We start from the raw sequence: 13373 nt of genomic DNA, 5'->3' as shown, positions 1-13373 counted from the left end.
CCCATGCCCCCCACAATATACAAAAGTAAGACTTCATTTTAAGTTATTGTGCAATCACCTCTATGTACACTACACAACCGCATGTAAATCAGGACAAAAATATTTTTTTAAATCAAATTGATGAATGTTCTTGATGTTTGATTTTTAGAATATAATTTGGTATTTTTCTGGTTCAGAGATGGCAAAACCCCTTGCTGAAAGGAGTACTTCTGGGGGCAAGGGAAGGGACTTCTGGTGGCAAAGGTCGGGGGTTAGGCGGCAGGGCTTCCGGTCACAAGATGGCAACCAGGGGGTGGGGCACCTGCCATTGAGCCCTCAACATCTTGCCAAAACTTGGTAAGTGGCCATCCACCCGAAATAATTGCCTGCCCCTGGTCTAGCAGGAACTTCTGAGATGATGTGAGTTGCCCTAATATCAAGAACTTCAGAAAAGACTACAGAATACATTTATTTAGCACCTTTCATGGTCACAGTATCCCAGTGAACAAAGGAGAGCTTGGCAGTACCATAAATGTGGGTAAAGGAATTTGTTAATAGGTTTCCAAAAGTCTGGGTCATTAGAATGTTTTAAGGAGAGATGTTGGCTAGGCTTATCCCCTATTTTTTTCTAAAACAGTCATTTATTTACCTTTACCTAGAATAGCCACTAAAGATGGGCCCTAAGATGGAGCTCACCTGAAACATCTGTAATGGTGCAGAGATGTCCAAGTGCTTTGCTGAGCCTCAGCAGTGAGAACGAGCCATAGATCAAATGCAGGGCTAAACCTACACTATCTGGCCTAGCTTTAAAAAAGTAGCAACCAGCTGAAGTGCAGAGACATTATGAAGAACCAACAGAAATTGGTTCCCTCTCTGGTCAAGATCCAGGCTTACTAACAATCCTGCCATTACACTCAAATATCTCAAAGTAATAATTAATAAATCATTTCCGTTCACTGGCACCATAAAGATAATTTCTGTTTGCAAAGCCGTGGATAAGATGTGTCTTGTGTTAAAAAACTGAAACAAGATGAATACAAGACAAATCATGAGAACTAGCTGAGGAGAACAAGGTTGGAGGACTATGGGCGAAAAAGCAAGGTGGTGGGACTGTGTGAGAAAATGGGTTTTAACAGAAGCTCTCAAGGAGGAAGAGAAGGAAGTTGAGAGACAAAGGCAGAGAGAATACTCCAGGGCCAGGAGGCAGTATGAACAAAAGTACAAAGCCAGGCTTGAAAAAGGAGGATTTAGGCATAGGAAGAACATGGGAGCTAGGGACATCAGTGCATATGGGCAAAGGGTATGATGACTGATGAGCCTCCACTGTGAAGATGGAGAACTTCAGCCTGCTGTGGAAAGAGAACATTAGTCAAAGATGGTATTGAAAAAGGGAGGGCGATGCAGTTAGTGTTGTATGAAAGACTTGTAACAGCACAATTGCAGACAGCAAAGAAGATTAATTTAACCCAGAACTGTGTTGAGGAGAATGGTTCAACGCCATCGCTGTCCATTCTTCTAAGTTTGTTGGAAGCCTGGAAGAAACATTTTATTGGGACTTAAGACTACACTTGTTTTGTGAGTTTCTTTTCATTGTTGAGATGTACAACCTTCTGCTGTTCAGCTTGTGTAAGGTCAGGATAGTTGCAAGATTTAAAAATAGCATGGTACATTTTATATAGGGTTGTATTAAGGTGTATTTAGGGTACCACCATGTTACAGCACATGTCTATATGACATAGATCAGAGAACACAGAATGCAGCACTTAGTACTACTAATTTTATGTGTTTTATAAAAAGTAGTTTATAAAGACCAGTCTTTCCCTTTGGTGACTACCTTTCCCAGTTATACTTTATAACATGGCAAATGTTGTTATATTGTAGTTGCATCCCAATTATTTTTCATTGACCATTAATACTAAAATTAGCTGCATGGGTTACATGAAACAATGACCATGCAACTGTAGTGTAAATACAGTGTGATTACAGTGACTGCCTTAGGACCAATTAGTTTTTTATTCTTTCTGGTTTTCTGAAAGCAGATTATCATTAGTGACATGAGAATATTATCATCAGCAGTTGGTAAGGCAACAAGCTGTTAGCTTTACATTTTCATTCCTGGGTGGGGCTTCCTTTGTTTTTATTCCATTCAGATCCATGTTTTCATTGGCTGAGGTTCTGAAGGAGGACACTGCCACACAGTCACCTATGTTTTAAATAAAGAATTACTTTTCAAAATCATTTCATTGATGCTATTTTTTAAATTGCCATTTTGGTGCGACAAGCTAAATCCAAGCGTCAGCACACCCTGCTGTAATCTAAGCAATTAATTTAGCCATGCCAGCAGAAATATACCACAATCCTGAAAAAGTAAGATAGTGATGTCCATGCAAATGTTTATAAAAATGAAATGTGACAGATATGTTGACTTCCATGACAAAAATGGAAAAAACAACAGGGATTACTAGGTTCTCTTTCTGGAGTTATTACTGAAAAGAGAAAAAGTTACAGAAAAAGCAAAATCTAGACAGCAACATGATGATCCTGGCTCAGGCAGGGGGTTGGATTAGATGATCTGTGGAGGTCCCTTCCAACCCTACTTCTCTATGATTGTGTGTGGCTGGTACACCCCTGTGAGGAATATTTAAGATATACCAGAAAGATTTTTGCATCCTGGGCAAGGTTGTAGGGAGGCAGGGGTGTGGATTTGTTGTACCAAGCACCTGAGAGCAGTGCAGAGGAGGGGTTGTGGGGGCAAGAATGGGAGGGTCTTACCTTACAGCAGCTGCTGCCAGGGCTATCTCCTTGCATGCTGCCTCACTGAGGCAGGAGGCAGGGTTAGGTCCCTGAATGCTGCTAGGCTGGGGCTAGTGCAAGCTCCCAGCACCTTGCCCATCTGGGGCTGCTATTTTGGCAACCTCACCAAAATGGTGCCCAGGGCTGGTGTGTGTCTCCTCACCGTTCCCAAGTTCCACTATTAGGACACTGAAAGATTGAAACTGGATGTGTCACATCATTAGTTTGCCAACCCCCCCCCCAAAAAAAACAAAAACACAACACAAAGGAAAAAACCCTGCAAAAAACCAACCATCACACCTCCATCTGTGTAAAATCAATTCTTAATCTAATTGCAATGGCACAGTGATAAGGTATATAATTTCCAAAGACAGAGATTCGTGTAAGACAACCTTTATACTTTTCTAGTAAAACTCTGAGTAATGGTACTTGGTATAGTACTTATTCGGAGGCTGTTTCATTAAAAAGTTACTGTAGGAAAGTGAGCAAGCATCTATATTCCCATTTTACACAGGACAAAATCTGGGGACAAAGAACCATCTTCAGTGTTGCACATTGAGGCCAAGTACAGACAGCCAAAAAGCCTGAGGCTAAATTGATTCAATCTTCGCAGGTTAGTCTAAGCTGCGTAGATTGATAAGTAAGTGAACAGACATCCATTTTGATTTTGGAAATGCAGCCACATGCCTGGAGTGCCTCAGGCAAGAAGCTGGGGGGTGGGGAGGGGGAGGTGCTAGAGCATGGCTCCATACTTGGCTGGAGCAGATAGCTTGGACCCTGTGAGGGGGGTTTGTGGGGGAGGTACAAAGCATCCTGGGATGTGGGAGGATTGCGAGTTAACTTGAATCTGGAGGGGATCTGGGACAGAAGTTCAATAAACCAATTTAACCTAAATCAGTTAAGTCTGATACTACATTCATCTAGGTTTATCTTAAACAAGTTTTGGCCATTTTGAAATCAGTTTATGCACACTTAACTTCTGCTGTGTTACAGATCTGAACCAGTTTCTGATCAGTTAAACTGGTTTATTTGCAACTTCTGTTCCTAGCCTGAAAGCTCTTGATGTTATAGGTAGTATCTTATTCTTTACAACATTCTGCCTCCCATTAAAAGGCAAAGGCTTTGTGACTTTCCCCATAGGCGACTGGTGCCACCTTCTTCAGGGGGGCACATGCCCCTCCCAGTGACTGGCAGGAGGTAGCGGGGTGTCCCTTCACAGCCAATCTCCCCGACCAGGAAGCGGCCATGGCATTCCCGGAAGTGGCCATGGTGCTTCATCCAGTGCTCCCACTCCCTGGCTGGTGCTCACAGGGGGGAGCACTGGTGCTTCCACCTGGCCCCCCACCCGTTGCCTAAGTGGGGAGAGCAGCCTGTGAGGGGGTGCACCAGTGCTCTCAGGGGGTGTATGCACACCCCTTATGCACAGGGTGCACATGCACCCCCTATCCGTCACCACTGACTTCCCCAATAGTTTCACTGAATGGGCCAGGTCTGTTTGAAATAAAATGCCTGTCAACATGTGGAAATAACCAGTATCAAGATAAATGTTGCCTTTGTAAATCCAAAAAAGAACCAGACAGTTGATTTTTTAATTGAATAGAGAGCACCAGAATGATGATGGATGTCCTCATCTCTGTCATTACATAGAATTATGTCATTTGCAGAGACTCATCCCAAGGTGGTAACATAAGATAAAGTGGCAGTGACCAGGTTGTGATATCATTCTGGAAAGTCTTAATGGCATTTCCAGAAAATAAGACGATTTAAGATGGCAGTCCACAGATTCAGAAGTAAGTCACGTGGCAGAAAGATCTCTGGTGAGCGAGGACAAACTGAACAGCCTGCCCAGGCTTTCCTGATGAATCTGAATTTCAGACGGCATTTTGAAAAATGTGCAATTCCAACAATTCAACAAGTACTAAACGCACACACAGGAACAAAGACATTCCAGGGATGAAATCTACCTTTAGTCGATGTGCACATTCATACAGAGAGAGACCCTACAAAAATACCATGCATATTTCCTTCCCAGTACAGCCTACAGACATACAAAGCACAGCACTGGCAAACATACAGACATGCCTGCAGAAATACTCTGCATAATCCTCCCCAAGATACTCGAACACACCCACACAGTCCTACTGTGCATATTACCTTCGAGACACACAGACATGACCACACAGACATGCTGTACACATAACTCCCAAACACACTCACAGTTGCCTGGTTCATAGCCCCCCAGAGATATATGGACACACCCACACAGATGTGCTGTGCACATCACCACAGAGATAGAGACATGCGAAAAGACCCCCACAAATGTACTGTGCAAGTCGCCCACAGAGACATGGGCACGCCCATACAGACATCTTGTGCTTATTGGTGGCAAACATAAAGGACACCGCCCTAGGGAAATACTGCGTGAACCCTCCCTGCCCCCCACTACATATGTACGTATTTCCAGAAGTGTTAAATACATCTTCCCCAGCACCCAACCCTTCAGACATGCTGTACATATTCCTTCCAACATACTGATGCTGTTCTGCATCTTGTTCACAAATCTTCCTTCCAAATAGAGACACCCCTTTCTAGGCAAACCGAATATCCCCACTGAATGCAGCTCCTCCTCCAGCACACCCATATAGTCATACAGTGCAAACTTCTCGGCTCCACAGATACAATTCACACAAACACACCTCCACTGAACTATTGTGCCCAACTCCTCCCCATATACAACCCCTATGCTACTCACACACATCCCCATGGGGATACAATGTGTCCAAAAATGACTTCCATACACACTCACAGATATACTGTGCAGCCCCCTCAAACACACAGTCACCCCAAGCACACCGTGCACAACACCTGCAACCACAGGCACACAGACATACACACCTCTGACCATATCCACCGAAACACCCTCTACATGCCTGTATATTTATGTGCCTCAACTACAGGCATGCAGAACCCCTTCTCACACATGCACTCATACACACTTTCTCTCACACTGCCTCTTTTTTGTCTTTGCATAGTTTATTTTATTTCTAAAATGTTTTTCAGTCCCTTCCCCAAAGCTCTGGCTGTCCATTCAATGAATGACAACCCCGCAATACAGACAATAGTATAGTGTCATCTATTGGTCACAGAAGAAATGTGACTGTTGAGTCACAACCAAACAGTGCTACATAGTTCTCCCCCACCTCCTCACCTGACCGTAACTCAACCATCGGACATTGCTAATTACCTTCTTCCAGTTCATCCATGCTCCCAATCTTTCTGGCTCCATCAATGGTGTAGATGTAACGAACTCCCTGAGGCAGGTTAATGTTATCAGACAGGGACCTGGTCAGGTCAGCCAGCAAAGCGTCGAAGCTTCGGAAGCGGTCAGAGGACACAGCATATACAATCCCCTTGAAGTAGCGGTCCCCATTGCGATAGAAACGCACCTTCTTTGCTTTCTTCTCGTTACTCAGTGCCTGTAAGGTCCTGGTTCGGTAGAAGCTACAGTGAGCACTATGAGTGGGGCTAGGCAAGCCATTCATACGTGAGCCTCGCATGTTTCTGGACGCCTTATCTCTTTCGTCAAAGTGTCCAAAATCAAGTTCCATAGTTTGGTGACCCCTAAAGATCTGAAGCTGTGTGGAGGGAAATGAGGAGGAAAGAATATGAACAATATATTAGACTGATCAAAACCCAAATCTGGGAGAAATTACATGCACTCCATGCCTGGGCTTTTGTTTTTTGAGAGCAGAATTGGTTTATTTTAAAAGTGACCTGTATCCTGCTCACCCTGACCTAAATTTGTATTGATTCTCGGGGGTGGGGGAAAGAGGGAGGGATCTTGGGCTTTTTAAAAGGATCCAATTATGGGGGAGGGGATGAATTTTTGAATAGCAGCTTAGACTTTGCACACTAAAGTTCCTTGCCGCTTCCAAGTGCAGTAAAATGAGACTTTGGGCTGGATAGCTGCAGGAAAATGATAAGCAGAACTCCCAAATCCTGTCCAAACAACAACAGTTGGCAATGAATTAAACCCTTGAGCCTTGCAAGATTTCCTTTGGCTGCAGAGAATGAGCAAATCCCTCTGAGCTGGGTTTCAGTCTGTGGAGTCACAGAAGGACCCAATGTGTCTGAATATTTCAAATGAGGACAAAACTGGTATTTCTGAAAGAATGGTCACAGGGGAATAGGCATTTTCTTTGTGACAGGCTGGTCAATAAGGGCTAGCAATCAGATACAGCAGTCCCTCCCCCACTCCCCAGCCCCCCTCCCAGCCCATCAATCAATTTCTGAGACCATCCTACATTTCCAAGAAAAAAAATGTCTAAAAAATCTGTCATTGCTATGAGGGTTTGATGAGCTATGGTCAGTTCACAAATCTGTCCTGGATTCAGTTCTGGTCCTATTTAATCAGGAGGGGAAAAAAAGAAAATAAATGGGGTATTTCTTTTATCTTTCTTTGTCTTTCTTTCTTCCTTTTTTTTTACCTGAACCTTCCCATCCTTAAGGAAGTGATTTCATTGTGGCAACTATCCTTGTGCAAGTATTCACATCATGCCACTGCAAGCACACCTTTCATTGTTCTGAGCTGTGGTGTATTACCGGGAGGGAGAGAAAGAGAGAGACTGGAGCCCGAGAAAGGCAGCCCTCTGGGGAAAATTGCACTGAGCCAGAGATCAAACAAAATGATGGGCGATATTTGTATTTTCTTTAAATGAAACTTAGTACCAAAGAAACAAAAATGCAATAAAACCAAAAGACTCCCCCTAGACTTGCAATACAGAAAACCTTCCAAGGCTGTCACTCCACTGGGCAAAAACTATTTAACATGCACCTCACATACGTTAGCAGTGTGTTCACACCAGACAGAAATGGGATTAAAATCTAGTGGCTCAGCGATCAGCTCCCAATCCTAGAAAAAGCTGTTGCTGTCTTTCCCCACCCATCAGATTTGCCAGAACAGGTCCCATTTTCTGCATTTTACAATGTCACCGTGACCTGTCCAAGATCTCATCATTGTCTCTAACATGCAGCAGAGCAGCGATGGGTAATGCCAGCAATTTTCACATAAATCCCGAGTTGCAAACATTTTCTCTCTCAGTGCCAGTTACGATACATGTGCTTTCATGGCATGCATAATGCAGTGGAATATTCAAGCAACTTTCCAAATGAATGGGAGGTTTTTCCAGGATTTTTTTTGGAAGCTGCAGATACTGTGACACACTTAAAAGAAGGTTTCTTGTTTCCCTGTTGTATCTGACATCTGTTTCTTTCTGCATAGAAGTCACTCATAAACGCTCTACTCACCGGTTTTCAGCTCGCAGGGTGGAGATGCTGAGAGAAAGAAAACCAAGCTCCCTCTGCCTTTGTTGTCTGAGCTCCAAGCAAGAAATTCCTGCCAGGGTGGATGAGACTTCTCCTAGGTCCTAGTGCCTTGTGCGCCCCCTCATCAGAAAACTGCCTCAATGGTTTTTGAGTGACTGATCCTCGATTTAAAATCTCCTTGACTGTGTTGTCACAGAGAAGAACAGCTTCATTCCAGTTCTGCCTGCGTTTATAGCTAAGCAAGAAGAGTTAATGGGGCAGTCTCAAAGTCATTGCTCACTGCTTACTGGAGGCAAAAGTCCCACTGACTTCAGCTGATCTAATCACCCCAGCAGCATCTGGCCCCAGTTTGGTGGGGAGCGGGCAGGGAGTAATTACATGTATGCAGCAGTGTTAAAGGACTGCAGCTGCAGGGGGGGAAGAGCTTTCACAAGTAGCATGCAGCCAGTTTTGACTTGCATGTCCAGCGTATCACAAGAAAGCGAATAAATGTGAGCAGGGAGGCGAAGGGGCCCAGCTCTTTTCTCGTGAACAGCTCATCGAATTCATCGTGGTTTCTGTGGCTGCAGGGGAAAGGAGAATTTGACACTGTGGCTCTGCAGTGCCGCACCTTATCATAATTTTTCTTTGTTAATATTTTTGGGATGGGCCAAGCTTGAACCCTGAGCCCCCTTTTCCTTAAATTTCCCAGGGGCACAGAGTTGAGTAACTGGATCCAAATTTGGCCCAGTAGATTTGATTCTGGGTCAAATCCAACGCTAGAAGAGGATAATTTTCTCATTCCAGCAACAGACATTTCACAACAGCTGATTCTTTATGTTTCTGTCATCGAAGCCAAACATCTGAAAGCCATTCGCATTTTCTGGTTGCTCTTTGGAAGGAGGTGGTGTTCCCTGTGAGATGTACACCGCAAAAAATCCATCATAATTCACACCCCTGTTGCTATTGGTCTCAGTCTGGTCCAGGATAGATTGGGCCATAGAAACAGAATGATCCTGTCACCCCTGAGGAGGTCTTTTGAAACCAAGTGTATTATGGGGGTATAGGAGGTCACTCTGCAGAGTTGGCAACCTGGTACATTGCATCAGTATCTCCTTTGTACGGATACGTTTTATAAAAAGAAAACAACAGAAGTGACACAGATGAAGTCTCTCTGGGTGATATGTATTTCAGTTGCACCTATCCTGAAAGGGCACAGGAAGTGTTTAAACAAATGAATCAAAGGTGCTCTTGTTTGTTTTACTGCAACTTCTGTAAGCTCCACCCTGACACCTAATGGAAAAGGTTATCTCTTAACCCTCCAAACCATCATTTGCCATTTGTGGAAAGTATTCTGATGGGAGATAGCACAGCATCAATGGACAGCTCATGACTTTTTTTTGCATGTAAGCAACGAGAAGATAAAATACAATACAGTGATCACACCTCTGTTACAGGGCACATGGAAAGACCCTTCTTTTGAAATAGATTAAAAATAAAGTAGAATCACTATTGGCTCCAGCATGATCCTATGCACTTGCATTGACAGAGATACAATTTCTCTAGCTGATGATCACAGCACTCATCCCGCCTTGTCCCTCAAACGATTCGAAAGATGCCTGAGGCACTTCCTCTATATTAGTTCCTCTTTCATCCAGCCACTATCAGAGAAAGAAGATAAGTCAGTAGCCCCAGTGTCAGGGATGATGAAGACTCTTTCAAACCAGTTTCTTTTGTCACCCACAATGACATGAATCCAGAGTAACTTTGAATTACTCCATATTACTCCAATGCTAATGAGCACTGAATCCGACACTACACACAGCCGGGGGCAACCAACTGCAATATGTGAAGGAGAGCCATTTCTAGAACACTTTGGGGAATCTGTGGACACGGCCCACATAGATTTGTCATATACTAATGTCAGGGGTCAGCAACCTTTAATTGCAGGCTGCCTCTTGCGACCTCGCACCCCAGCCCTCCCTTCTCTCTACTCGACTTATCCTCGTCATCGCCCACCAGCTATTATCATTTCCCATCTCCGACACCGATGTGGTGCCACAGATGTGGTGGTGTGGGGCATCGCAGGGTGATGGAAGGCACCTCAGCGCAGAGCAGGAAGACCAGACGCAGTGGATGATGTTGGCAAAATGCATTAGAGAAACGCATGACCCAGGACAGAAAAGGTGCTCCCCAGCCCCCACCATGGTGTGCTGAACACCTCACCTTCATGGGCCAGATCCAATCTCTTCACAGGCTGGATCCAGCCCATGAGCTACACAGGTTGCTGATCCTGGCTATGAACACTTCCTTTGGCCCCAGTACAGTTACTCCTGATATAAAGTAGGTTATATTAGTGTCTAAATCACCATGGGCAGGATAAGTGATTGAGAAATCGGGAATACATCTCTTTTCATCCCATCAATAATTTCATTTAGCTGAAAAAGAAGGTTAAATTTAGCCCCCCAGATTAAATTACCTGTTCTAAATTAGGTGAATTGTCTTTACCTAAAGCAGAAAACATTTGGTCCTTTCCCCATGTAATTAAATCTGCCTGGCGAGGCAGTTCAGTCCCTAGTGGCATCTTTATTCCATCTTGGAGTTATCATGATACTTTTTGAAAGCATGGAGAGAGTCTGCCAGTTAAAGGCGATTTGTACCTAACCCCAGTGCACCGAAAACCCTGACTGACATCACTGGCTCTTCCAGCTCCTGCTAAGTGTGTCACAAACCTGCCATGCAGCATCCTTATTCCAGAAACCCTTCCTGATGGTGTGATGCATTTTGCAGTCAGCGTCCAGTGTAAATGATAACTAGCTGAGGTCTGACTGCTCTGGTGAGGATTTTGTGATAGCATAGCTAAAATTCTAGCTGCTAATTTGCTTTCAAGAGAAGTCTTTTCAAAGCAGTGTTGGGTCCTTAGGCACATCTGTTCCATTAATTTTCATTTACAACCCCTTCTACTGCTTTGGAAAAAAAAAATCAATCTTGAGCTCCCCTTTTAACAATGTTTTTTACAAGAATTTCAAGGTCAAGGCTTTCAGAAATGGCAAAGGATTTGGGGAGCTTCAGTTTTTTGGAGTCTAATATAAGACATCTTGAAGGAGCCTGCTCTCCAGGGGTGGGAGTTGTCAGCACTTTGTGACTTTCTAATGAGGCTCGCAATAAACACCCAGAAACAGATCTACAAAGCCAACAGTCATTTTTGAAAGCCTTAACCATATATCACATGTATCAGGAGTCATTAGTGCGACTGGTGCGCGCCTCCAGGAACAGTTCTTATAAAGGTCTATAGAGTAAAGCCTCTCTGCACAACGCTCTGAGCTCATACGTGATCTGGAATTGGCAGGCTTTCACAATATAACATTTGTTTCCTTTTGAGATTTATTTTAATAGGAACCACACACATCTGAATATCATGTAAACCCCCACATTACAGAGCCACGTCATCCTGCCTGCCTGGGAGGGAAGGGAGGAACCATTGTATCACCAATCCTCTAAACCCCGGTAACTCAGGCCATGAGTTCACAAAACTGGAACAACCTGAGGGTAGGAGCGTTCGCTGAAGGGTGGGTTACAGCTAATCTCCTCCCATATTCTTTATAGGAACGGCATCTGGTAAATGAAGCCATGGCCAGGTCAGCTCACTTGGATCCGTTTGTACAAGTGGGCTGGGGGGGGTAGAAGGTGCCTGAAGGGATGTGGGACTTCTCTACAGTTCATCTCAGTCTTCAGCAACTCCCAGAGATCCTCCAAGCTCTCTGGGGATGATTAGGGTGTCTGGCATCTAAACTCCCACAGCACGTTGGGGAAAGAAAGCAAACCTCACTGTCCTCTGATGGAAGAATGGGAACCCCATTGTGAGTTCAAACTCATGCTATCTATAGGTTATTAGCACAGGAAACAATACTTGAAGTGATTTACTAACTCACTCGCTGAAAACAAGCCCATCATTACATCATATCCAAATGTGATTAAAACAAGCAATCTCAGCCCAAAAGAGGAATGCCTCTCCCACTAGACTGTGCTCTGGTCCTTCATTCCCCACTACAGAAGGCAAAGCAGCCACCTTTTCTGAATCCCGGTGATCCTTTCACATGAAAATGAATTCCCTGCACCAAATAAATAAATGTCCCCAAAACTTGGAGGGGCAAAGTATTGAGTTACATAAGCAGAGTTCTAGCAATTTTGCAGTAGCTAAGAGCATTGCATTTCCCTTTAAACCCTGGAAAGGTGGGCTTGCAAAATCACATAAAAGTCTCCATCGCTTTCTTTGGCTCTGCCCCGGGAGACTTGCAGACCCCTGCAGAAATTGTCAGTATGTTTCTAGCTGACCTGCACTCTGTGATATATGATCTGTTAGTCCCAGTCAAGGTCACGATGGATGAATTTCCAGAACAGCCATTTTTCAAGAAATCCAGGTGCCTCTCAGGGGAAATACCAGACCACCAAGATGCTTTTCCTACTGGCTAGGGAAAATCACTTTCCTGGCAGGGGGTAGTACCCTGACCGAGGTAACGCATAGCTAACCTCCCACTTTCACTTCCAGTGGGAAGATCTTGGCTATATGCCATCTTTATGGAAATGGGAGACTCTTCCCTAGCTTGTTCCTGTATCCATGCAGCTGAGGGCAAGTGAAACTTGGGGCCCTCTGAATCCCAAGCCTCCAGGCTTGGGCCTGCACATAGGATACCTGCCAAATGATTTGGAAGCATCTGAAGCCCCAGGTGGAGGATGTTTGCTGGTAGTACGGCCGCATATGGTTCTTGAATGATTCACAGATTTGGAATTGATTTGGCTGCTTTGACTTGGAACACGAAACATTTTCCTTAAAAAAAGAAAAAAAAAATCTCTCCTCCTCTTAGGTTGCCCATTGGCTGCATTGTACAGTGTTGCAAATAACCCTTTGAGCTCAGTGAATAAAAATATATATATCTCCTAAAGCAGTGTATTATTTGAAATTACCAACTGAATACGTGATTACCAGCCGCTCACAAAATGCCTCCTAAACGTAATGTGGATTTGGAAGATTCTGTCCTGGTGAAATATTAAATAATGGAAGGGTAAATCCCATCAAAGCCATCAGAAGGGATCATGTCACACTCGGGTTGAAAATGCAAGATGTTCCCTGTCTAACAACGATCTCTGTCAGCTACCTACTGTCAATAACACTGCCGTGACAATGGCAGCACATACTGTAGGAAGAGGCCTGAACGGTCTCTATTTTAAGCATGAAATCATGATGCTATTTCAGAAACGTCTTTAGTTTTACCGGCGATATATCTCCACTAAATACT

At 44.1% G+C, this 13373-nt stretch overlaps 1 protein-coding gene across 3 annotated transcripts in view; it reads right to left on the bottom strand.

The window, feature by feature from the left end:
* DCX (doublecortin) overlaps positions 1–8418 on the bottom strand; it is a 161240-nt gene extending 152822 nt beyond the window's left edge. The window contains exons 1-2 of one of the 3 annotated variants that reach the window (XM_019521520.1): positions 8080–8418; positions 6017–6407 (exon numbers count right to left, since the gene is read on the bottom strand). In XM_019521520.1, coding sequence (XP_019377065.1) covers positions 6017–6380 — 364 coding nt within the window. In that variant the 5' untranslated portion in view covers positions 6381–6407; positions 8080–8418. The remainder of the gene's footprint in view (positions 1–6016; positions 6408–8079) is intronic. The other 2 variants (XM_019521521.1, XM_019521522.1) reach the window with 2 other exon arrangements.
* Positions 8419–13373: the final 4955 nt, after the last annotated feature.

Source organism: Gavialis gangeticus, unplaced genomic scaffold (assembly GCF_001723915.1).
Source record: "Gavialis gangeticus isolate Ggan-Ray unplaced genomic scaffold, GavGan_comp1, whole genome shotgun sequence".
Taxonomy (NCBI): Eukaryota; Metazoa; Chordata; order Crocodylia; family Gavialidae; genus Gavialis; species Gavialis gangeticus.
Note: the sequence above shows the minus strand (reverse complement) of the source record. Positions and strands in the feature narration are given on the sequence as shown.